Below are 25,067 nucleotides of genomic sequence, written 5' to 3'. Positions count from 1 at the left end.
ATATATATTTTATATATATATGTGTATATAGATGGATGGATCTAATTTTTTTTTTTATATATATACAAGATTAAAGAAAAATCAAAAACTTAGTGTCTTTAGTCCCGGATGTTGTTGCTGTTTCCACTTCTTCCACTTAGTCTTTACTGTAACAACTGGGAAAGCCATAATAAATATTACGGACAGTGTTTGTTTTATGTGCTAGAGTTTACATTACATTTCTATGCACTATTAATCTCTTATACGTTTTACCATCAGCAGCAGGCTGCTGGTTCACTGGCTGAGCACTCTGGTAGTAAACGAACTAACCCATTACATCTTAGTTCTTGAGCGCTCAGAAACATCTTGTGACTATAGCTTTGTCCCCCAATTATTTTTTTTCCCACTGAGCACGGCTGCTCCCTTATCGAGGTAGGTTAGTTCTGGGCTGCTGTCAGGGCTAGTTTTAGACAAACTAGGGTCCTGGGCAAAATTAAAAGCAGGGTCCCAAATGCTGATACATGAACGTCAACGTATTTCCAGTGGCAGCCCATTAATAATGCCACCTTTCTGCCCTCAAAACAGTACCAACCACCTCCCTTATGACCATACACAATAACTACCTTTGTACCTACTAGTAGATTTTTGCACCCCCTCATCAGTTATAGTACCTCCTTATAAATAAGTCCCTGTTTATAAACAGTGCCCTTGTAATTGCCCTATATATATATATATATATATATATATATATATATATATATATATATATAGTTTCTCTCCTATAATAGTCCTCTTATAATGTTTTTTTCCCCCTATAATAGCCCCCTTATATATAATAGTCTGCCCCTTATAAATAACAGTTCCCCGTTTACATATGACACCTCCTAATATATAGTAGTACCTCCCTTACACATAATAGCCCCTTATATAGAACAGTCTCCCCCTTATAACAGCCCCCTCATATATAATAGTTCCCCTCCTATAATAACCCCCTTATATATAACGACCCCCCCTTTATAATAGCACCTTCTTATATATAATTCCTCTTATAACAGCACTCATTATATATAATAGTTCCTCTCCTGTAGTAGCTCCCCTTATATAGAACGGTCTCCCTTATAATAGCCCATTTATATTCAATATCCCCTCTTATATATCAGTCTCCCGCTTGTATATAATAGTTCCTCTCCTATAGTAGCCCCCCCTGTATATGTTACCCCCTTATGATGCCCCCCCCCTTATATATAATTATTCGCGAATAACAGCGATCATTATATATATATAATAGTTCTCCTATGGTAGCCTCCCTTATATATAAGATAATCCTTTAATAGTCCCACAATGGGGAAATTTCAGTGATACAGTTTCATAGATGGTACAGTAGTATATAACGAGAGAAAACCCATACAAGCTCATGGCAGATAGAGAAATTCTAGGAATCATAGCAACTAAAAAAGAAAGAAACACAGACACAATGCAGGATCATTTAGTTCTCTGTGTGAAGTGATGTTAATAATACAGCCCGACCTTGGTTGGAGGACACGAGGAGGGGGGTCATAGCATGTAGATATAACAGGCAAAAAAAGTTTTGTTTTTTTTTTGTTTTTTTTTGCAAAGGTGGGGGACATATGCAGCTATCATGATAACATATGGCAGTTCCTTTGCTAGGTGGTGAGATCTCATGCTCACAGCTGATATATCTGATATATAACAGTCCCCCCTTATAATAGCCTCCCTTTATATATAATAATTCCTCTCTTAAAATAGTGCCCATTATATATAATAGCTCTTCCATTATAAATATTAGCCCCCTTATGTTTAATAGTTCTCCCCACTATAATTATTGGCCCCCTTATAAATAATACTTGCCCCCTTAGCAGGCAATCTCTGTCCCTTACCATACAACAATAAATCTTGTACACTTATTACCCTGCTCCCACGATGAGCGGAGCAGCCACAGACTCTCTCGTGGTGGCGCAATGTAGTTATGTCATCACACCACCTGCGTTGCAAAGTCCCATGCGTTTCCGGCGGTCTTCTATGGCAGAGCAGGGACTTTTCAGCTCCCTGCTCTGTAATAGAATTAAAGGGGTACTTTCATTTCAAGTATCTACTCTCCACTGCTCGCCACCGCTATTGCCTCCTTGTTCGTGCATCTTCTCAGCTTCAGCCTTGCGCAGACAACCGGCGCTGCGCTATACGTGGTTGAAATCTTGTAACAGACTGGCGCAAAGTGGCCGCCGGAGCACGCGCAGTCGTCTCTGCCCAAACTCGAAGTGGCAGAGATGACTGCGCACGCGTGGGATTTCAACCACATATAGCACGGCGTCGGATGCCTATGCAACACTAAAGACAAGGAGAAGATCCAGGGGGGTGAACAAAGGGGCACTAAGGGGCAGCGAACTTGATGACGAAATACAAAAGGTTCTGCCCACATCGAATCAGAGCTAGGTTACATATTATCTTCCAGGGGCTAGATCTTTAGGATGGGTGCACATATTTTAAACAGAAAAATCATCAGAACACCAGCAAGTCTCAAATGATGCATTTTCTCAAGTGTCGTGATTTTTATGGATTTTTCAAAGACCCTAGACAAAGAGTCTATTGATGAATCCGTAAAAATGGGACGAAATAGGGGAGATTTATTAAAATGGTCTAAAACCAAAACTTAGTTACTCATAGCAACCAATCACAATGCAGCTTTCATTTTTCACTGGCAGAATACAAAATGAAAGCCATTCTGTGATTGTCTTAATTACCAATAGCAACCAATTTGCTTTTAGACCATTTTAATCCGCCCTAATAAGTTTTATAAATGTCTGTGCAGTGGCCGTAACAACAATGGACGTTTTTTTAGTGTTGTGTGAAATGGATTCAGCGCTATCATTGGTTTTTCCTTGAACGCGCTCTGACTCTGGGGTGAGGACTGCCTTGGGGGGTGTAGAGACAGAGACAACTGAAGTTTATCTAGCTGGGTAATGAGTTGCTATATTTTGGCATTGATGGTCTGTATTTAGGATAGACCACCAACAGTCTGTAACACCCATCTCCGTCATGCTCTAGTACAAATCCTGTCCTCTTATAGACCTCAGCTACAAAGACCAATGTCATTCAGAATAAGAGTGACCCCTACTGGTCATGTATTATACTGCAATGTTTGGCCTGGTCTGCCACTTCTCTTCAGGTCATATGGCTCATGCAGAGCCCAAGGCAGAATTTCTGAAGTGAAATTGCCTACACTGACATTTGTTGGAGGAAGGGTACACTGACATGAAGTAGATTTTATCATCAAAGACTGCAGCGTGATACAATGTACCCAGAAGTATCCTCACAAGGAACTGTTTATAATTGGGGTTATTAATGAGTTAATATAAATATATGAACCTTTGGACACACAGATTGCCAATCCAAAATTCCAACAATCTTATGCCTCCTTCACACTTGCCTGCTGTCTGTCCATCATGAATCCACCGAAATTGCAGAAAAACAGATTGGGAACGGCTTGCAGTCAGTCAGTTTAAAAATCCATTCATTTCAATGGGTTTTTAAAGCAATCTGCAGGTGTGCGTTTGCAGCCTCTCCACCATGAAACTGCTTTTTTTTTTGCACAGACTCAAATACCTGCCATTTCCAATCTGACAGCAGAACGTAACGGACCTGAACGGGTAGTGGAGTGGAGCACATGACTAGAAATGGGATGAGGAGCAGTTAGGGCAAGTTAAGGTGAAGGAGTGAAATTATGGACAATGGGCGGGTTAGGTAAGGCATATTTGGTAAATATGGATTCTCAGTGTTGGACTCATTATTACTAGGACAATCGAGGAGAGAAGTTGTCCCGCCCGCCCTCCCTTCATTTCGGTTCTTTGTCACGGTGACATGGTTAGGAGAAGTCTTTGTAGGTCAAAAGGGGTTTAACTCCACCCACTTTTCAGTATGGATGATGGTTGGGAAATTTGATGGTTGGTAAGTCCTGAGGCAGGGTACCCAGGACGGTTTTACACTCTGGTGTTGGTGCCCTTGGGCTAGGTGTGCATGGCCAGGGATAATAGCCGGAGTCTTGCCTTCAGAGACCCCTCCTTATGTCGGGTGGAATTATTGTGGGGGAGGATAATGTTGATGTTATGCATGATGTTATTATTTTCGAATGTGGTCAAGGATAATTGTTGATGGTGTTAATAAAATTGGCCGCTGTGGCCTTTACTTCCAAATAATGTCAGTGTCCTTACTGGGGTTGATGGTAGAATGGGGTTTGGAGGTTGGCACAGCTCTTACTAGACCATTTTATTAGTCATGTTTTTCTGCAATTTCGGTGGATTCACAACGGACGGACAGCAGGTGTAAGTGTAAACGCCCCCCTTATACAGCAAGGTCATAGCACCACACATCCAGGTTTCCTTACTGGATCAAGGAGAGTACAAGGCAAAGTGCTTTTATCTAGCATACGTAAATGGTTATCCTAAGGGCTAGTTCACACGGGGCTAGGGACCGCATATTTTGGTCCTGATTGACGCGGGGAGCCACATCAGAATAGGTCCAAAATGCACTTGCTGCGACTGTCGTGGCTTCCGACAGTCGCGGCTTCCCGCTCCGGAGTAGGCCCAAATTAATGGGCCTAGTCCAGAGGGTGCTGTTGCGATGGAGACGCCATGACTGAATCAGCTGCGGAATTCGTCTGAAGAAAGGACAGCGCATTTCTTTTTTCTGTGAGCGGGAACAAACCACTCACGGAAAAAAAAGACGCTAGACCTTTATTGTGAGGTGGTGGACTTTGAGGTGGATTCGGCGTAAAAATCTGCCCCCTCTTGCCCCGTGTGAACGAGCCCTTATCCTCGATATCTAAAGAACTTCTTTACTAATAAATGTTTACATTCAGGGACTGAATCTAACATGTTAAACATCCATAAAAGGCAGATATTCCTGCCGAAACATTGCATGATATGCAACTGATGCGCTATAATAATAAATATATATATGTTCCTTTTCTCATTCTCCCCTGTTTTGAGGTTTCTTGGGGAAAGGAAAAGGACAGCACAAGACTTAATACAAACAAGGGAGGAAGTGGAGGAGATGGTGTGATGTATGGGTAGGAAAAAGAACACAAGGATAACGCAGAAGAATTTGGGGTGGTCGAGAATGCCCCATATCGCTATATACTGAACTGAGTCTATATTATATTTTTATGTCTTTAATTTTTTTGATATTTGTGTTGAATTCTTTGTCATTTTAGCCTCAGGTTATTTGTTATATACTTCTATAGCTTATATTACAGATAGACTTTACTTTTCCACTGTCCTGAATTATAGAAGATACATATAGGATCACTGTTTACTTCATCATTGAGTTTTTTCCCTTTCATCCTTATAATGTACTATCTGTATACAAGAGTAGCTGTGACCTGAAGTAACATATTTTATGTTTGTATCAAACATTTGGTTAGGTTAGCAGTCTTAATATACTCTATATGACACTATATGGCTCCTGTGTATACTTTCCTGAGCCTACATTTAAGGAAATGCATGCTTGCTTGCTTGCTTGCGGGAATATATCCTTTTCTTTCCATCATTCTCCTCATTGTTAATTCTGCTCATTCTGACCTTGAACTAACCCATTAGATTTTCCTTTTTATGCTGTATGTGCTTAACATAGCTAGACTGCCCCCTAGTGGACATAGAAGAAACTGGACAAGGGAGCAGGTGTACAAGCCTTTGAAGTTGGATATAATTGCATCTGCTAATTGAAGAGTGAATTTTCCATTAGACTTTTTCCTGGAAGAATGACACCATCTTACTGTTATTTATGGATCTTATGGAAGTCAGGTTACCTATTTCTTCATAAAGCAAGGTTTTACAGTAGAAATAAAATTCTGTAGGTTGTGAGTGTCTCCGCTGGATAAGTTTAGACTTTCCTGTAGATTTGGTGTATCGCATCCACAAGCTGTGTCATAACCACGGACCGCTGTCATTTTAGGCATGTATTATATATCCAGAATTTCTCCTCTTTTAATGATTCCCACATTGATACTGCTCTTCTGCCAAATAAAACGACTTCATTCCTTCTTCTGAAGCTTTTTTTTCTTTCAGCTATCCCTCCCATGTAATTTTTGCATGGGGGAACAGGTTGATACGGCGCCAACAATTCCACCCATCAGCATTTCTGGTTTCATTGATGTATTCAGCTTGTTACAAATTTAAAGCTTTGTTTGCTTTCACCATAAATATCATATAAAGAGCAAAATTAGTTTTGTTCACAGCCAGTGTTTTGTGAAGAGATTTAATAGAGGGTCTAGTAATGTGGTTTTGCGCTAATACTACTGCATGAGGAAATTGCCACAATTCCTTGTTTGAGAGACTGTGTAGTATGTTAGTGTAGACTTTGCACTACTTACAATGCCAAATACTATAGCAACCTCTGTGCAGAAAGTGGCGTAGCTGTAGTGGTCGCAGGTATAAACTTGCTCATAAGCCATGGGGAATACATGCCCTCTTTACTAGTTACCACACTATTAAGTGATTCTGCTTAGGCCTGGTTCACATCTGCGATTGGGTTTCCATTTGGGGGTCTGCTTGGGGGTCCCCCGAATGGAAACCTAATCTACATACAACAGTGGTTACCTTAGGAAGCCCACGGACACCATAGACTACAATGGGGTCCGTGTGGTTTCCGCACGAATGTGTATAGAAAAGTGCGGAGAGGGGAACAGAATCCCCAAACGCAGATGTGAAGCGAGCCTTACTTTGATCTGCTATGTTGTCTGGAAGTTTATGTATCCTAAATTATATTATATTATAATATATATATATATATATATATATATATTATTTTTTTTTTTAAATTCCCAATCAGTATGTCTTTGTAGTATGGGAGGAAATCCACGCAAGCAGATGTTGTTCCTTGCAGGATTCGAACCCAGGACTCCAGCGCTGCAAGGCTGCAGTACTAACCACTGAGCCTCCGTGTTGCCCCCATGTATCCTAAATTATTGTCACCTTGCTCTCTGCACTGAAATTTGATGTACAGGTTCCTAGACATTCCCCCCTCCCTGATCACTTTCAGGAGATTAACTCACTTTTTTCTTTGTTCCTTCTGTTGAGGGGTGTTTGACCATTTTTGTAATATTCTTTTAGCCTATCTAACTTCCTTTTTATTATAAAAAAAAATAGGCTGTAAAATTCTTCTTGGCCTCTAATAGCCTGATGTGATTTACAATAACATAGCTGTGATTCGCCCAGACAGTCTCTAGAGGGCAGCAGTGAGTCAGAATGGATGAGATGTTTTAGTCTTTTTAGTACTTATAGGTTGTATAACTGATATACTGTGTGAGCCTTTCCACAAGAAGTCAATGTGGCTAAAGGTTCGTTATTCATTCAGTGTCCTTGTATGGTACATACATGTGTTTATAGATATAATTATATAGAGAGATAGTATGGGTGTATGTAATACTCATGTATGTGTGTGTGTGTATGTATATATGTGTGTGTCTGTGTGTATATATATATATATATATATATATATATATATATATATATATATATAATTATAATTATGATATACAGTATACTGTATATACGGTACAATATATATGTGTGTATGTATATATTTGCAAAATACAGAGAAAGTTGCTGGTTCATTAATGGGTTTTTCTGACTAGTGATTCTGCAGGTAACTAAATATGCACCATTGTATTTTTAATTTAATTTAAAAACAATCCATATCTGTATCATAGAAATCTCAAAGGTTTAACTGAAAGCTCCTAAGGATATGTACTGTAAGGGTGAATTTGGGGAATGTTTAGGCATTTAGAGGGGTCTTTCGAGAAAATAATATCCGTGGTGTATCTGCCATTTAAAGGGTGTGGTGCTTCGACCTCTATCTTGTTTATAGTAGTCCATACACCAGAGCGCTGTACGTGTAATAGTGGCTGTTGTGGGTAATGCAGCTTACATTCTCAGGGGAGAAGGCACTACCAGAGGTGTCCTGCAGTACCTTTCTAACCATGTAGAACATATACATTTTCAGCTGAGTGTGCATGTGTCTTAGGAATAGCAGGTGAATGTAGGCTGTACATTGACAAGTTTTGTTTTTTTTTTCTTCTTCTTACCATGGTGCACAATATGCTAAACTATATTTCGAACCACAAGAGCAATGATATCTGCATTTCTTGTTTACTCCTGTCTATTATAAATCTCCACATGGATTAAAGTTTGTTATATTGATATGTAACACAGTATTTTTCTGTCTTCAGTCGATAAAGGCAAGCAGAAGACCAGCCCCAGAGGACCAGTGACACAGGCACAGACTCCGCCTGTCGATGCACAAGCCCTTGAATTGGCACAGGTCAAGGCAGTATGTGAGGAGCAGAATGGCATCATCCAGCAACTAAAGAACTTGGTTGCAAGCAGCAATCTGAGGTTCGAAGCTCTGACGGTAGTCATACAGCATGTGATCAACCAGGTAAATTGGTAGAATTATGGGATTATCATATGCATGTTTTGCCTGAGAGGATCTAGTGAGTGCAATTGACTAAATACACTCATTGCAGAAAAAAAAAAACGCACTGAGGAATTTTTAGGATGAATTGAAGCATGGATGTAAAAATGACATATGCAAGAGGTTACAATATTAGAGCAAAATGTTAAGCACGCTCCATGAGGGCTCCATACTTGAAGTCAACAGTCCTCTGATACCAAACAAAACGTGGTTTAGCTTCCAAAACTGTTATGGCTCCAGTTTGTAGCAGTTCAGGTTCCTCGTTCATGACACCACTACAACTTTAGTTGACTTCAATGGCAGGAAACCTATTGGGCCACGTGACATCACACAGCCAGGTCTGATCAAGAAAACTTTCTCTCTGTATCAGATGGATTCACAAGCCTTAATGCTTAATTGAATTGAAATCATTCATGTCAGTTCAATTAGTAAATGGCAACAATACATGGAAAGGGTTTTCTGGCACAAGCCTGGCTCATGGGGAAAGTGGGATGTCGAGTGGGAGAGTGAGTGTTTAGTGTTAGATGAACTGCTGTTTTAAGAAAACAAAAACGTTTCTTGATCTATTCGCTGTGGTCAGTAATGTAGCTCAACTCTTTGAGGTGGAGATGAAGTGCAATACCGCACATGGCCTGTGGACAAGTGTGGTGTTGTTTGAGTGGGTGACCAGAATTTGACAAATGACTGCTTTCCTACAAAGACTAAGCAGGGGCTAAAGAAATTGGAAGATCCATATTAAACCAGAATCTTTCTTGTTTAAGGAAATTTGTAAAATGACCCCTATATTCTCTGTTGATAACTTGGAGGACAAACAGGTAAAAGGACAAGTGTGATTCCTGATTTATTTTTTTTTCTAGTCCTCCATATACTATTCTGCTTATTTAAAAATTTAAATTACAATTTTTGCTGTATAAAGTTGAAATTAAAATTTTCTTTGGTTTCAGAACCAAATCTTAATAGAACTGAATAGTTAAAAAAATAAAAATAAATAATTATATATATATATTATATATATATATATATATTCATTCCAATTCTAGATGCAAGTGCTGGGTTGTTTTTAGCCTTATTTATTTTAATCCAGTTCTTTCTAATTTTTTTACAATCCTACAGTAACCTCGTTCTATGTAATCTGAGATTATGCACCTCTTGTTTGTTGTGTGACAGAAAACACTTGGACATTTTGTTGGCCGGCTTCATACGTAACATCTAGTTTATTAGCTGGTCCTGTAAATGATCTGATTTGTGTGGACAGGGTTCCATAAACTTTGAGACAGTGGTGGTTGGCACAACAATCCGTGTGTAAAAGACTCAGTGGGTGGAGGTGCAATGTATCAGAGGAAATAGGAACCCGGAGAAGCAACATAAATGGTCTGAGCAAGTGTTTACTGTACATATATCTTTTTAGTGTCTGCACACTTAGCAGCTGTCTCTAGTGATCAGTCCTTTATTACAGGTGACTTGTTTGCCAGTATTTGCTGGTTATGTGTGCTATAAAAATGCTGACTGTATCCATTACTGCTTGTAGTCTGGGTTATTGGAGTACTACGTTATAGACTTGTTCATGGAAGGTTGGATATCTCATATAGGATCTCTGTAGAACTTTGAATACAAGTACCTTGCTAGTCTTTCACCTTACGCTTATCCCTCAAAATGCCTGATCGATCCATACCAATGTAAACCTATATATTTGTATACGATCTGTCGGGGTCTGATGCCCATGCCCCACGTAGATCAGCTGTTCTAGCAGCCTCTGCGTACCAGAAGTTGCCTGTAAAAGCAGTGCAGCAGCCCTGTCCACTGCATGGCAGTGGTTCCTGAAAAGTGCAGCACCAATCTTATCACTGTTACTGCACCCCAATCACTGCCAGCTTCCGACACCCAGAGTCCACTTAATAGGCACTGTCAAATTTTACAATGCATATTATTTTTCTTTTAATTTAATGTTCCTGGTCTTCAAATTATAGAAACTATTTGCAGATATAACACACAAAGGATTGACATAGAAGAAACAGTCCTGGTACATATAGACAGCAAACACATATAGTAACAATGAATTTGGACTCCACCCTCTGCAGACGTTATCCACCCCTGTCCCCGGACTGGCACGTTAGATTGAGCAGCCTCCAGCACCCTGTCTCTAGGCTTTACGCTACTCCAGGCCATCTATATTGGTTAATCCAGGAATTCCATTAGTCTGTCCAATGGCTTCTATGAGCACGGTGACGTGTAACTGAATATCATATAGTCAGATACGTGTCGGTGACTAACACACTTGACTTATCTATTGATGTGTTGAAAATAACTTTGATTTCTAAATCTATTTTTAGAGGTGAATGTTACTGCGCTTGTGCTTTTGGTTTAGTTTATGATGAACTAGCTGTTTGATATGTATATTTCTTTTCTTCAGTTAAGGGTTGTAGATTACAGTAGATGAAGTGCAGCTTTCCTAGATCTAATTTTAGATAGGTCTGGGCAGGACTTGAGCAAATTGATCTATGGTGAAAACTGATGCAATGGACGTAAGCCAGGCCAGGGTCTTATTATAGCACATTGACTACTATGTGGATACTACTGTACCTTGAAAGCTGTCAGTACTGTAACGCAATGTAACGTTAAAGGGCCACTGAGCTTAAAGAGAAGATCGGAGTAGGTTTTAGTAGGTGGTTATGTACGGTATGTAATAACCACATTGTACACCATTCCAGGTATCTTGTATAGAAATCTGTAATAGCCTTCCACACCTAAAATGTATATGTGTGTGTGTGCGCAAAATAATGATAATCTATATCTGTCAAGTCTGCCAGCAACCATATAAAGCATAATGGGAATTTTCTTTACTGAAACAATAGCATCACACACTACGTATAAACCCACGCAGGAGTCTTTATCAAGTGTCCTGGACACTGCGTGAGTCAATACGTGGTGTGTGATGTTTGAGTAAAGAAAACAACTATTATTCTTTATATACGTAGTTGCAGCGCAGACTGGGCTGCTTTTCTTCTTTGTAAGTAACCCCAATTGGGAGATGGGGATCCGCTGTGCAAGGGAGTTTTATCCTTATTATACAACAGACATCTTCCATAAGACACAATGAATCCCGGCCACTCATCTGCAGGGTAGATGCTACATCCTAGTGTGCTAAAGGACCTCTGATGACGTCATGACCATGTGATCAGACTCTGGTGTGGGCGGAGCTACTAGGATTTAGACTAAACCTTATCTGCAGATGTTACATACCAGTGGCTACAGGACCTTTGATGACATCACAGTCACGTGACCTCATGACAAGCCAATCATAGAGCAGTAGCACTAAAGGACCTCCCCCTTCCAGGTCCTTCCAGTTTTCTGTGCTCCGTGGACCCTGACTCGTGTATAAGCCGAGGGGAGCTTTATCAACATGAAAAATGTGCTGAAAAAGTCGGCTTATACTCGAGTATACACGTTAAGTCTTTCTATACTTGCTGACATGTGAATTCCATAGCACAGGATATCTGTGCGCCCCATCTCCTTTCCTCTGGGAATGTGAGGGCTATAGATAAGCGTGTCTTCCACGTGTAGTACTATATACTAACACCTCTACCATATGCAGTTTCTTCCTCCTATCCTCCATTATTACCTAGTTTAGTTGGAGGATGGTGAAGTTGCGAAGTAGTGAAAATTATTCCGAGCTTACCGTGCACTTAGTTTTTCGTTACAGATCACCAGTTCATCTAGTAAAATCTTTAGCAAGAAAGTCTTTGTTCACATCCAACATTTGCACTGTAGGAATATAATATTTCTCCTGCTTTTGGCATCGGAGCTGGTTGTTTGCTCTGGGTGTGCTTTTTCTCCCTCTCTCCTGGAACAGAGAACGTATTCAGCACTTGTTTAGTCAGCTCTAGCAGAACTGTGCAAATATCTTCATTGTAGAATGTATATACTCGCTATACTCTTAGAGTACAACTTGTTTTTGTCTGGCATAAAGGCATTTTTTAATTTAACCTGTGTCGTGATTTTTTTATTTTCTTCTGAAGACCACATGCTATTTATTGAGAACATATACTAACCTTTATGTTCATTGTGACACCGATGTCTAAACTGAGCCAAGGGTGAGCACCTGTCTTGTCTAAATGCTTGAATCTTAATGGATCATGAATTCGGTCTTTAGTCAGTCTCCCTATATACTGTACATACATGCCAACTGTCCAGAAACCAGTGGCGTAACTAAAGTCTTGGTGGCCCCGGTGCAATCTTTTATCTAGGGCCCCCTACCTCATGCCTACAGTGAATTCTTGATAGTGATGGTTACGGGTGCTGAGGAGTTTAATCCAGCTTAGTGTGGTTAGTGTAATCTCTGCGTCTCCTTGGTTTATGGGCCAGATGGAAGCTGCAATCTCAATACTGATGCCAGTGCTCATGGGCCCCCTAAGGCTTCTGGGCCCCTAGTGCAACTGAACCCTCTGCACCCCCTTAAGTTACTCTCCTCCCTGAAACATTGTTTGGGAGGCACCATCAAATAAGGGGTGACCACCTAGTAGGGCTGGGCAATTATGACCTAAATCAAAATCTTGATTAGTCGTTTTACCTTGATTATGATTAATGGTGGTGATTTAGGTTATGCCCCTTTTTAAATCCATAACACTTTGAGTATGAGTATTTTTTGGATTTACCTCACAAGATTAATTATGCAAGGTTCACCTAGTAGTTTATTTTGGATCTAATACAGCCAGGACAGGTGAGTAAAGCCCGTTTCACTTCTGCGTTCAGATTTCCGTTCAGGATGTCTGCTTGGTAACCCCCAGAACAGAAACCTATATGCATAAAAAGGCGGTTTCCTAAGGAAACCTGCCCACCCCATTATAGTCTATGGGGTCTGCAGGTAGCCGCTTGTTTTATGCCTATAGGTTTCCATTCAGGGGGTCCCCAAGTTGACTTCCCGAACTGAAACCTGAACGCAGATGTGGACTTGGCCTAACACTGTCTTTTATGTTTGATCTCCCTGGAGGCCTCTGCTAATTATAATCTGGGATCTGTTATCTATTCTACTAATCTATGAATAAATAGACAATTGTATTAGGATTCTCCTTGCCAAAGGTGTCCCCTGCACCATCTGATGCTGTCAGCAATTCTTGGTGAGCAGCACAACAAAGACACCCCCCCTATTGGTAATATCTAGTTGTCAATTTGTACATTTCCAGGAGGAGTAAGAGAGGAACAATCCAACTGAGTTTTTAAATTAAAGTGATTGAGAATGATTATAGTAAGGTATACAATTATTTAGACAGACTTGTTAGGAGAGTTGACACATCTTTATTACTTCATAAGTTCCATTGTATCTAAGTTCTATATTTTGACACTTCTCAGTATATAGACCTTGTACAGTAGTATTTTGGATCTGTAACTATATTAAAATAGAAAATGACTTATTCTGTGCCTACACAACTAATGATTAAGAAAAATGCAGAGTTTGGCAAAAGTTCTCATAATAATCTCCTTAAAGCAATGGGATAAGATATCGTAAAAATCCACCCTAGTGCGGCATTTCATGGGGAGTCGAAGGTATTTTAACTATGTGCAGAAGAATGTCTCAATCTGATGTAGTCTACACAAAGTGCAAAGCTATGCTTAATATTGTTTGATGGGTAAAAGCTTTGCCAAGTATGTAAGGTGGCAATTGGGTTGTGTTTGGGGGCAGATTGTTTTCATAATCAGCCTGTAAACTATGTTCATTACAAGTAATACAATAAATGTGAGGGATTTCTACCCTGGTAAGAGGCTAACATTGCGTAATTGGGCAATGACAATAGGTCTAGTCTGATGACACACTTTTAACTTGTCAGGTTAATTTTAATTTAAATTACCAGGACAGCAATTATCAATAAAATCTATAGAGTCCATTATTTCCATTACATCAAGTAACGATCACTAGACCCCACTGGATTTAATGAAAATGAACGTAGAGCTGTACATGGGAGCCCAGCCATTCTGGTCAGTACTGCCAATTTCATAGCCATTACATTTAGGTCTCGTTGAAATGTAGGACTGTGCAAAGTTATAGGCAGGGGTGTAAAAAAAATTCTGCAAAATAAGAATACGTTAAAAAAAGTGCTTATTTTGTTGACAATTAAGAAAATGAGGTGAATGAACAAAAGAGAAATAAAAACCTCATCAATATTTGGTGTGACTGCCCTTTGGAGGCGGAGTCCTGGAAGTGATGATCCGGCCCCCACAGAGCCCTGATCGCAACATCATCCAGTCTGTCTGGGATTACATGAAGAGACAGAAGGATTGGAGCAAGTCTACATCCACAGATGATCTGTGCTTGGTTCTCCAAGATGTTTGGGGCAACCTCCCTGCTGAGTTATTTCAAAAACTGTCTGCAGGTGTATTTAGGGGAATTAATAATGTATTGATGGGATTTAGATTTCTCTTTTGTTCACTTAATTTTGTTAATTGACAAGAATAGTCTGTCACCAGGGTGAAGCATATTAAACCAGCAACACCGCTTTTTTCCCATGAAAAGCCATGCCTCCGTGCATGCAGAAGACGGAAACCTGTCATGCAGAGTCTGGCCATGAACAGCGGTGAGCGTTTTATGCTCTCCGTGGTGAAACCGTTTTTTTATTTTTTATTTTTTTTTAAATCGGACACAGAGTACTGTATGTCCAACTCTGTGTCCGGTTTAAAAAAATGGTTTCGCCGCGGAGAGCATGAAACGCTCATCGGTGCTCACGGCCGGACAGTTCTCAAACCCATTCGAATGAATGGGTATGAAAGATGCCAGCAGGTTTCCGTCTCCTGCCCTCTTTTGTGCAGGAAACTTAAACCTGCAGAACGGAGTCCTGGGCACAGATGTGAAAGATCCCTGCGTAGTCTGGAGGACGGCTCCTTTGATCCAAATTTCTACACCCCAAACTGTTCTAATATGCCCTTCCCCTCCCCTTCTTTGACTGATAGCATCACTTTCAGCGGGAGTTTGACCTTCGTATTATTCAGGTGGAAATCGGGAAGGTCCCATTATAATCAATGGGACTTGCAGTTTTCTGTGGGAAACCTCTTTTTAAGCTGATTTGGAGACCCTAAAAACCCAAACTAAGGTGTAAACCTAGGGTTACTCTGCAGCATTTTGTCAGCATCTGCCTAAAACTTTTTCACAGTACTATATATCAGCTGAGAAAGTTCCTCAAGGATAAGCCCTTATCTGAATGGTGCCCTGTTTAAGCTCTGGAGTCCTTCCATTGTTTTGTCACAGTCTCTGGCTTTTAACACTTATGTCATGGCATTAAAATGACAAACTCCTATAGTTATCTTAGAGGAGGATAGGTTATCTGCTTCATCCTATGTAATGAGCTTTACAATGTGGCCTTTACCCCCTGTAGAGGCTCTATTACTAGTTATATTGTGAGTTAGCCATTAAAAAAGGTATCACCTACTGAAGACTTGTGAGTTTTTTTTATATTTCATAACCACTGGCTAACACAGTACAAAAACAAACATTTTCCTTATAGTTGTATTAGTCAAGAGTTGCAAAAGTCTTCTCACTTGTCCTTGTCACTAGTTTATTAGAGTGTTACTAAACACAGAGTTCTGGGTATGTGGGGGGTGTCCTGAATCCCCAAAGACACATGTCCGGTGGGGAAAGATTGGTTTTCAACATGTAAGGCTGGGTTCACACCAGCACTTGGTGACTGCTCGGGGAATCCGTCCCCTATTTTGCTTAAAAAATGTGGAGAGAAAAGGACTGCAAGCATTATGGTCTATGGGGCTCGTGGGTGTCCGCAGGTAACGCTTTTGAAGCTGATTGGGTTTGCGTTTTTTGGGTCCCTAAGTGGACCCAAAGAATGGAAATCTGAGTGCGGATGTGAGCTTAGCGTAACATAGCAATGTTTGTTCTTGAGAGAAGAGCTGCAGTCAGAGGTAGATGATGGAGGCTTTTTCCACTCTGCCAGTTGGAGCACAAGCATACATGGAGAAGCCGAGCATGCATGTGTAGGGGAGGAATAACTGCAGGCAGAGTATGATACTACTTTGGTTATCTACAGGACCATATATTGTAGCTTAGATATGGGTTTGTTTGTTTTTTCTTGTTTTTATATAATTTGCTAAGAATAGAGGCTTCCTCTAAAGCTTGTAGTTTGGATCTACTTTTACCCTAGCCTTTAGTGAATTACTAGAATGAAGTTGAACTGTTTTATAGATTGTATAGAGGCATGACGCACTGTAAGTTCAGAAGCACTAACTAGCAAGCAAGTGGTCCTAGCAATGATCCATCCATGACCATAGACCACACAGTACTTTTAGGTTCACTGATAAGTCTGCTGTCAGGTGCAGGTCCGAGCCAAACAGTAGCTGAACACTACCTTTATTTACAGTGTTTTTCTGATAAAATATGTCTGACTGTAACACACACACTCCAGGTTTAGGTGAGAAAAAATTGTATATTTCATATTAGTTAACCGTCCCCGGTAGTCAAATGGAGTAGATGGGTCAGTGTCACGAACAATGTCTTATACTGTGGAGGGGATGTGAACAATGTATTATACTGTGTGGGCGATGTGAACAATGTATTATACTGTGTGGGGGTGGGGGGTTACTAATGAGACATTATACTGTGTGGGGGCACTAAGGTAGCATTATGCTATGTGGCAGGCACTGATATCTCTTTATAACGTGTAGGGTCACTAATGTAGCAGGTTATATGGGGGGCTATTAGGAGCATTATATTGTGTCAGGGGACACTTAGGACCATTATTGTGATATTAGTGACCTCCTGCACAGCATCATGATCCATTAATGGTCTCCATGTTCTAGTTCTAATAAAGTGTTTGTCACCTCCCAGTATGCTGCTTGGCGCCTTTCCCCACATACACAGTAAAATTCTCTTCCATTAGTGTCCCCCACAGACTGACATTAGTAGAGGTGGGGATAAACCTTCATCTCCTGCCCACTGTCCCCCAAGCTCTGATACCTTACACTAGCGGCAGCTGCCTGCACAAGAGGTGACTACAGATCCCTGTTGCTGTTATTATAAGGTATCCGGGCTTGGGGGACAGCAGGCGGTACATGAAGGGTTCTCCTGGCTGCTGTCTTAATGAAAGGCCTGGGAGGCAGGGGTCCAGACCTACGCCTTGGATCTTTTGAAGGCAACTTCAAATGTAAATAGCTGCAAACCAAGCAAGTTTAGACATCTTCACACATGTACTGCTATGGCATGCCGGCATTTGTTCAGGCGTCCTCATTGACAGACTACTTCAGCCTTTGATTCTGGAATGAGTTATACACGTATACATTAATCTTAATGAGCCCCTCAAAGCAAAATCATACAGAGCTTTCTATATTGGTTAGGACCTGATTATTATGTCATAGTTTACCCTGTGTACTCTACAGTACCAACTCCCATGAACCCCTAGACATCTTCAAACTCCTCCTGCCCCAATGTATCTGCCCATATAATAGTCGTCCTCATTCATAAATATGAAACTGCCGGTGTATGGTCACCTCTGTGCCGAATAATCCTAATGTATTTGGCTGTTTACCTTTTTGTTCTGCAGCTATACGTACCTTAAGATCTTGATTCTAGCTATATTAGACCTGTTCCTTTTCAGGATGAGAACTTTGGCCAGATCTTTTTACTGTTCAATGACACAAGAAAACAAATGTGCAAAGCTCAATCATTTTCATGAACTGAAATGTAAAGGGCTGCGAAATATAATTGCGTTATATAAGCTAAATAAATTCTAAATATAATTACCAATAATAAGTGGTTTTCACTATGAATAGATAAGATTCTACTACTAGATACTTACAGCCTGTGATATTTTGGTCCCGGCAACTTCTACAGATTTCTCCATAGGCTCTTGGTGGTGGTTTCATTCCATATGGTTTTAAAGAGAAGCTTTTACAACCTCCACCAACTCCAATTCCTTCTTTAATAGGTGCTGCTCCACTGATATGTGGATTTTTTTTTCTCTAGCCCCCACTGTGCCGGAGCAGTCAGTGTTTAGTCCCAGCTCTCAATATATTCATCAGGCTCTCTACTGTACTCTACCTTTCTGCTCCAGCCCAAGACCACCTACTTTACAGTCGGTAGCTTAAGTTGCATATAGTGCTGAAAGTGGCAGCACTGATTGCTCAGACATGGTGGGAACTAGAGAAAAATTCCAACTGTAATAGAATCAGTGGAGTGATATCTATTGAGGTATGTAAAGAAAGAGTTGGTGGATGTGGGGAAAGGTTCTCTCTAAACCAAAGAATATTTTAAGTGTAGGCAACCTATTCATAAGAAGAAGAGTGAGGAAATAAGACAACTTGTGGTTGGTCCATCTAGGGTTTCAGTAGCTTGAAATAGTAGAGAGTAGTATATGAGATTCACATGGTGGGTATAACTAATACTGTGTTTTGCATAGTGCAGGGCCGGAGGGGTGACTCCTCATATGGACCTTTTCTCTTTAGCACTGTCAGTATCTCTTTGTTATACACCACACTCCTGAAGAAGGCATTACACAGTATACTTGGAGGTAATGCTTAACCAAAAATCTTTACCAGGTCTGAACTGGGGACTATTTTGGGTTGAGTTTGGCGGAAATCAATAACCAGCTTAAAATAAAGATGAATTAGTTGTTATACAATTAATACTGTATAATTAGATGCGTAGTTTGATGCATATTTACTTTCCAAGGCGTTCAGTCACTAGCCTTATTTGTGAATTAGAGGATCTTTATTGCATGTGTCTGACCATCGCGCTCTGACACTTATGAAGGAGTTATGGCAGGTGTATTGTCAGGTTGTGCTAAAACAAGGAGTCTGAGCTCAGCACAACAATACTATGCTACTCCATAACAGATTACTGTCCCTTTATGTATATCAAAGCTCAGAGTAACAAAGAGATTGACACTTGGCTTCAGGACATCAATGGACCTAATAATGGGCTGCGTGTGATCTGGTTCTCCTGTGCTTATCCTTTTATAACGTTTTTTACATCAAAGTGTGACATTAGGCAAAGCAACACAATCAAGTCACAAGTAGCTACTAGTTGGCTCCCTGTTACTATAAATGTATAGGTTCAGGCCTTACGTTGGGCAATTCCTGTATATTATTTGCAGATTTTCCTTTTCTATTTTAAACCTATATACATATTTTTCAGTAACCTGGTCATTGGCATTGTCCTATGTCTAGTTATTCAGTCCTTCCCGTTTTCCACCATTACAGCCCTCACCTGGCTGCCCACCCTTTTCAAGGCTCCTGAAGGCAAATCTATGCAATGGATTAAAGGAACGGCATTGAATTGACAGGTTAACCATTACAATCTTGGAAAGCTAAAAATGGTCTACATGAAAGACCATAGTGACTGCCATAGGCATGAAATGGATAACCAAGTAAAGGCTGAATAGAAATTTATCCTATTTAGAGATACGATGAAAATCCCCCCCCCCCTTTTTTTTTTTTTGTCTGCATTTGTTAGGTTAAAGCATTGTAAGTCATCTCATAAATCATCTAGTGGTTTCCCGGATAACCTTACTTGGGCTTTACTGGTGTCATTATGATGATGTGTAGGCCGGCTGATGCTTATAACCAAGTCACTAGAGACCGAACAATAATACTCCCTACTGACTGACGGGACGTCCCATCAATCCATGTGCCTTGTACATTTCTAGGACTATTAGGTAGCTGGTATTGGAAGGGTTAGGAGCCTGCATTAATATCTGGAGATGTACATTTCTAAAATATCATTACTTATTCATACATCACCGTTCAGAGTTTTCTATAGACATAATATACATAATAAATGATATAATACAGTATAATCTTACAGCCTACTGTACTTTGTGCAACAGATTGCACTATTATATCATCTGTTTGGTCATACATTTGTAATGGTAATACATTTATAGATCACAATTATTTTAATAAACTGCCTATTTATTGAGATGACTGTCCTATTATATTGCATATACAGCAATCCCCTAATGTGTGTCTGTTTCCAGAACTGCACCTATTACCGGTAAGAGCTATACAGGTATTGGGTAAGCAGGGGTGGACAAATCAGATTCAGGCTCAGTTTACACGGTGCTTTTCAAGTTAGAGAACCTCCGGTTATAAAACCAATTTCATAAATGAATAGCAGACTTGAATACTACTCTCCTATTTACTGTGGCTGTGTATCTGTATAGAATCTATTGTTGTACCTGGCTCACACAGAAGTCTATGGAGAGGGGAGGGGAAAGAGATGGGAGGGGAGGGGGAAGAGATGGGGTTTGTCACATGCATTTGTCCTTATGTAAGCCTGCATCCCTAAGGCTCTATTCAATTCAGTATTAACAGATGCAAAAGAAAAAAAAAGATGCTATTGGGTGCAAACTGTCATCTGTTTAGACACTTAAATAAAATTTAAAAAAAATCTAGAAAATTTTGTAAACAGATGACCATCAGTTTGCATTCATTTTTGCATCCTGATGTAAAAAGGGTCGGATCTGAAAAGAGACCAAATTTAAAAAAAATAAAAATAAAAATATATATATAATATATAAAAAAAAGCACCATGCCTATACTGGTACTTCAAAAGTAACAGAACCAAGTTGCAGCTGGTACCTCCTGTACCATTCTATTAATATGATCATAATGCATTTACTTTATCCCTGTGACTATATCCTAAGCAGCCTTCCTAGCCTGGTAGGGGCAGACTATAGACCAGAATTTATTTCATTGCTTTGTCTTGCGTATTTCCATTCCTGGGAACTTCCAGCCACATTTACATCCTTATGTGTGAATAATATGAGCAGATCAGCACTTTAATGCAGCAGTGCATGTAAAGTCTGCACATTGTACTTGCAAGTTTGTGCATTTTTTTGTGTTCCTCTTCACTTTTTAGTTCTATTTAAGCTCTATCTTTTTGTGTGATCTAACCTAAACCACAAAAATCTAACGTAATACAAAGTAGATTTTGCATTCTATGATCCAAGGCTCCTGATGCATTTAGGCGAGAGCCTCATGCTTGCTATATATATATAAAAGCCTGGCTTAGCTGTGAGGTCAGCCTTCTCCCCTCCATCCAGGCTGATACTTGAGTAAGTGGCAATCGATCAGGCTAATGTCTGCCTCTCGTTTTTCATATTCGAAAGGGGTTGTGGCTTAAAGTAATGACTGGCTGCCTGTGCCAGGAGAAGGGACTGCAGTATGTGTTGGGAGCTGGGAGGGATCAGTACAAGGAGCACAGGAAACCTGCAAAGCATGAGTGTCAGGCAGACAGGCTGAGTCCTATGGAACTCCTATCAGCTGCTATTTAAATGTGGCCAGACCAGTTTTGGCTGCAGTGTGTCCTCCAGGAGTGTACACCTTGGGAATACAGAAGCTATAACATGGGCTGCTCAAGCAGCAAACTCTGCGTCTACGCCCCATGTACTGCAAGCCGGGTAACTAACGCATTTTTATTTTTCTATACATCTATATGTATATACGTTTTGCTTTTTCTCATGGAGTTCTTCCAGCTGCTGCAGCACAGGGAGCAGTGCCAGCATAGGACCTATAACAAGAGAAGACGCTTGCAGTTACTTGATCTGCTTTTTCAGTACTGTTTACATCTAGGAGTGTCTCCAGCCGGATATTAAATATAAGCGGTGAGGCTGCTCGTACTCCTTCGTCATCCTGGGATTTCTTTGTTCTTCATAAGGGATGATATTTTGCACTTTTTAGTTTGTTTTCATGCATGCGGTAGTTTCCAATTCCTTACGCTTGACTTTAGATATGTTTATATCATGCAAAGTTCCCTATCTGTGTAGACTTAATGGAATTATGCTCTCTGGGGAATGGATTGTGTCCATTCAATTATACTAATACAAATTCCTGCTCATATAGGAGATGGTGCACTGAGCGAGGGGTGGGGGTGGGGGGTGCAGGCAAAGGACACTGTTTTCATTAAGCGAGGAAGATAAATCTTGCAGATCACAGTGTTTTAGTGCAGAGACGTTCTCCACTTGTCATAAGATTAATATGCAGTCTTCCTTGGCATGGAGTCAGGGGCCGTTGTCTAACATATGTTCATTTTTATGGGTGGTTTTGCCTTTTTACGTGTGTGAGTGGAAAGTTTGGTGGTGTTTACTTAAGACTTATAAACAATCTGTAACGTCCATAGTTGCTACTTCTGTATTGATCGTGGGTTCACGTTGGCCGTAAATACAGTCCACGTGTGTTTGTGACCACCATTCTGCAGGTGCATCTTAGTAAGGCCAGTTGACACTTGACTTATTGTCATTTTTTAGCTTTTCTTCTTCATAGACACACGTTTAATCTAGAACTTTTCTTGTCTTTGCAGCGAGAAGAGGCTCTGAAGAAACGAAAAGAGCTTTCTCAGGAACTTCAGAACTTGCGAGGAGACTTGCGTAAGTCAATCACATTGTTCTAGATCAGTGGATCTTTGTACACTTGTACATATTGTTTAGACAGTTGTAATAATAATAATAATAAATTTTATTTATATAGCGCCAACATATTCCGCAGCGCTGTACAATTTGTAGGGTTCAAATACAGACAGAAAGATACATTACAAAGAAAGTCATTTCACACAATGGGACTGAGGGCCCTGCTCGCAAGAGCTTACAATCTATGAGTTGTCATTTTTCCAGATAGATTCTTGATTCATGTACTGCTTCTCATTGAAATACTCTTCTTTTTGGGTTCGGAAGAGTTAAATATTTTTAAAGTCATGTAAATGGCTTTTCCCCTAAGGCAGATTCCCATGGAAACTCTGGAGGTCTAAATTTCTCTAGAGCCTGTTAGTTGACCCTGGGTTCATCGGATTCCTGGCAGTTATCTCATTGAGGCACACAGGGCTGCTGTCTACTCACCTCCTGCACAGGAAAACCAGTTATCTCCTCTCCAAGCTTATTCACAATATACCGTAGAAGGTCTTCTGATATGACTGAGACGTATGACAAGATCATATTGGTGATGACTTATCGCTACAGATTTCTAGACCGCACACTTGTTGGCACTGCAAGTGCTTGTTCACACCTCTTCACACATTCTCTCCACTTTTCCCCACAAAAAGTCAAGAGGTTACTGATGTCAGATGGAACCAGAGCAGCAAAATGGATTTGTGACTGATCTCTTGTTTGCCTGTAGGAATGCTGCACCTAACATTTCCCTTTCCGGTGGGGGATGTAATCATTGATATCAGTATAGTGAATGAGAATGACCTTGGCCAGTCCCCAGCTTATCAGAATTTTTATTTTTTTTAACCTGGGCTGCCTTGTCGATGTGTGAACAAAGCCTTATGTATACTGCCATTGATGTGACTGATGGCGTGTCATATTTTGGCAGTGCATGGAATTCTCTGAGTGGTGCCAAAGGGGTTTAAGTGTTGTGTAGAGATCATTCATTCTGGAAATCAGTGATGGCCTCAGATCAATGTCTTCCCCTTTAAGTAAATATGTATTCATTTGATGCCAGTAACCTTGTCACACCTGACTGAATATGGCCTTATTACTCAAAGCATACAATTCGAGTACCCCCCCACACACACACACACTGCATTTCATTTTACCTTTGTCTGTTGGCCACATGGCAGTTTCTGCTCTACTATCAATATTCAATAGGCCCTATGCACACGGGGCAATTGGATCCACTAAATCTGATTTTAATATCGGTCAGATTTCCCGACCTAACCCAGGAGATCAGGACTCCTTGAATGACAATGATATATGATGCTAGGACTCCCTGCTCTTCATAGCTTCACTGTATATAGCAGACATGAGCAGGCCGGAGTCTCCTGACTGCTTTCAGGCCAGGAAATGCAGCCAATGTACAGACCAGATTTGTGCCTTTAAGGTGCTCATTTCCCTTCATACTTGTGCACACCTGGCCTGTCCTTGCATGCATTCATTTTATTAATAGGAAAATGGAAGTAAGATTTTGTTTTAGACACTTCTGCTGATGGCTTTTCTTTCCTTACAGCAAAAAGATCAGTTATTGAATTTTCACATACAAAATCCTTCCTTCCACCAATATTGGGATTGAGTCGAGAGGTCTCCATACACATAAGATAATTGGCTTGTCCTGCCAAAATCTGCAGGTGTTTGACTTTTCTCTTAAGTGTATGAGGTCCTTTACTCCGCCATTAGCGTAATGTTATTTTATAGTAAAGTTGAGGTGAGAAGCATTAGACAGTGTTTGCATGTTTTGGGTTAAACAATAGTATTAGACATATTGCCACTGGGTAAAACCAAGGATCAGACAGATCCGATATCAGACATTAGGGGATGGTCACAAATTGATAGTCCCTTTCACATGGCTGTAATGTTGTTGACTTCATGCAGATCTTTGTCCCATCTTACTTTATTATATATCCTGCTATACCTTCATCTGAGACCCTTGATCGTATCAGTTGCCAAAGCCTTGGTATCGGCATAGACATAAAAGTGATCAAAGTGACCATGTAACCTCTCCCTGACATTGGATTTGTCACAGGTCTTGATTTTCACAGATTCTCCATTACATCACCTGATACCTACAAGGTATCAATTCCAGCTTATTGTAGACTAGAAGAACTTAATAAATTGTTACGAAACTAACATACTTATACATTTGTGCATAAACTACCAGAAATGTGTAAGATTTCACAAATC

At 40.3% G+C, this 25,067-nt stretch overlaps 1 protein-coding gene across 5 annotated transcripts in view; it reads left to right on the top strand.

The window, feature by feature from the left end:
- The window catches only part of MTUS1 (microtubule associated scaffold protein 1), a 156,493-nt gene that overhangs the window by 105,437 nt on the left and 25,989 nt on the right, over positions 1 to 25,067 (top strand). For all 5 annotated transcript variants that reach the window (XM_075258774.1, XM_075258773.1, XM_075258775.1 and 2 more), the window contains 2 exons: positions 8,222 to 8,430; positions 22,757 to 22,823. In XM_075258774.1, the coding sequence (XP_075114875.1) occupies positions 8,222 to 8,430; positions 22,757 to 22,823 (276 nt within the window). The remainder of the gene's footprint in view (positions 1 to 8,221; positions 8,431 to 22,756; positions 22,824 to 25,067) is intronic.

Source organism: Leptodactylus fuscus, chromosome 1, assembly GCF_031893055.1.
Source record: "Leptodactylus fuscus isolate aLepFus1 chromosome 1, aLepFus1.hap2, whole genome shotgun sequence".
Lineage (NCBI taxonomy): Eukaryota > Metazoa > Chordata > Amphibia > Anura > Leptodactylidae > Leptodactylus > Leptodactylus fuscus.
This window is presented reverse-complemented; position numbering and strand designations above follow the sequence as displayed.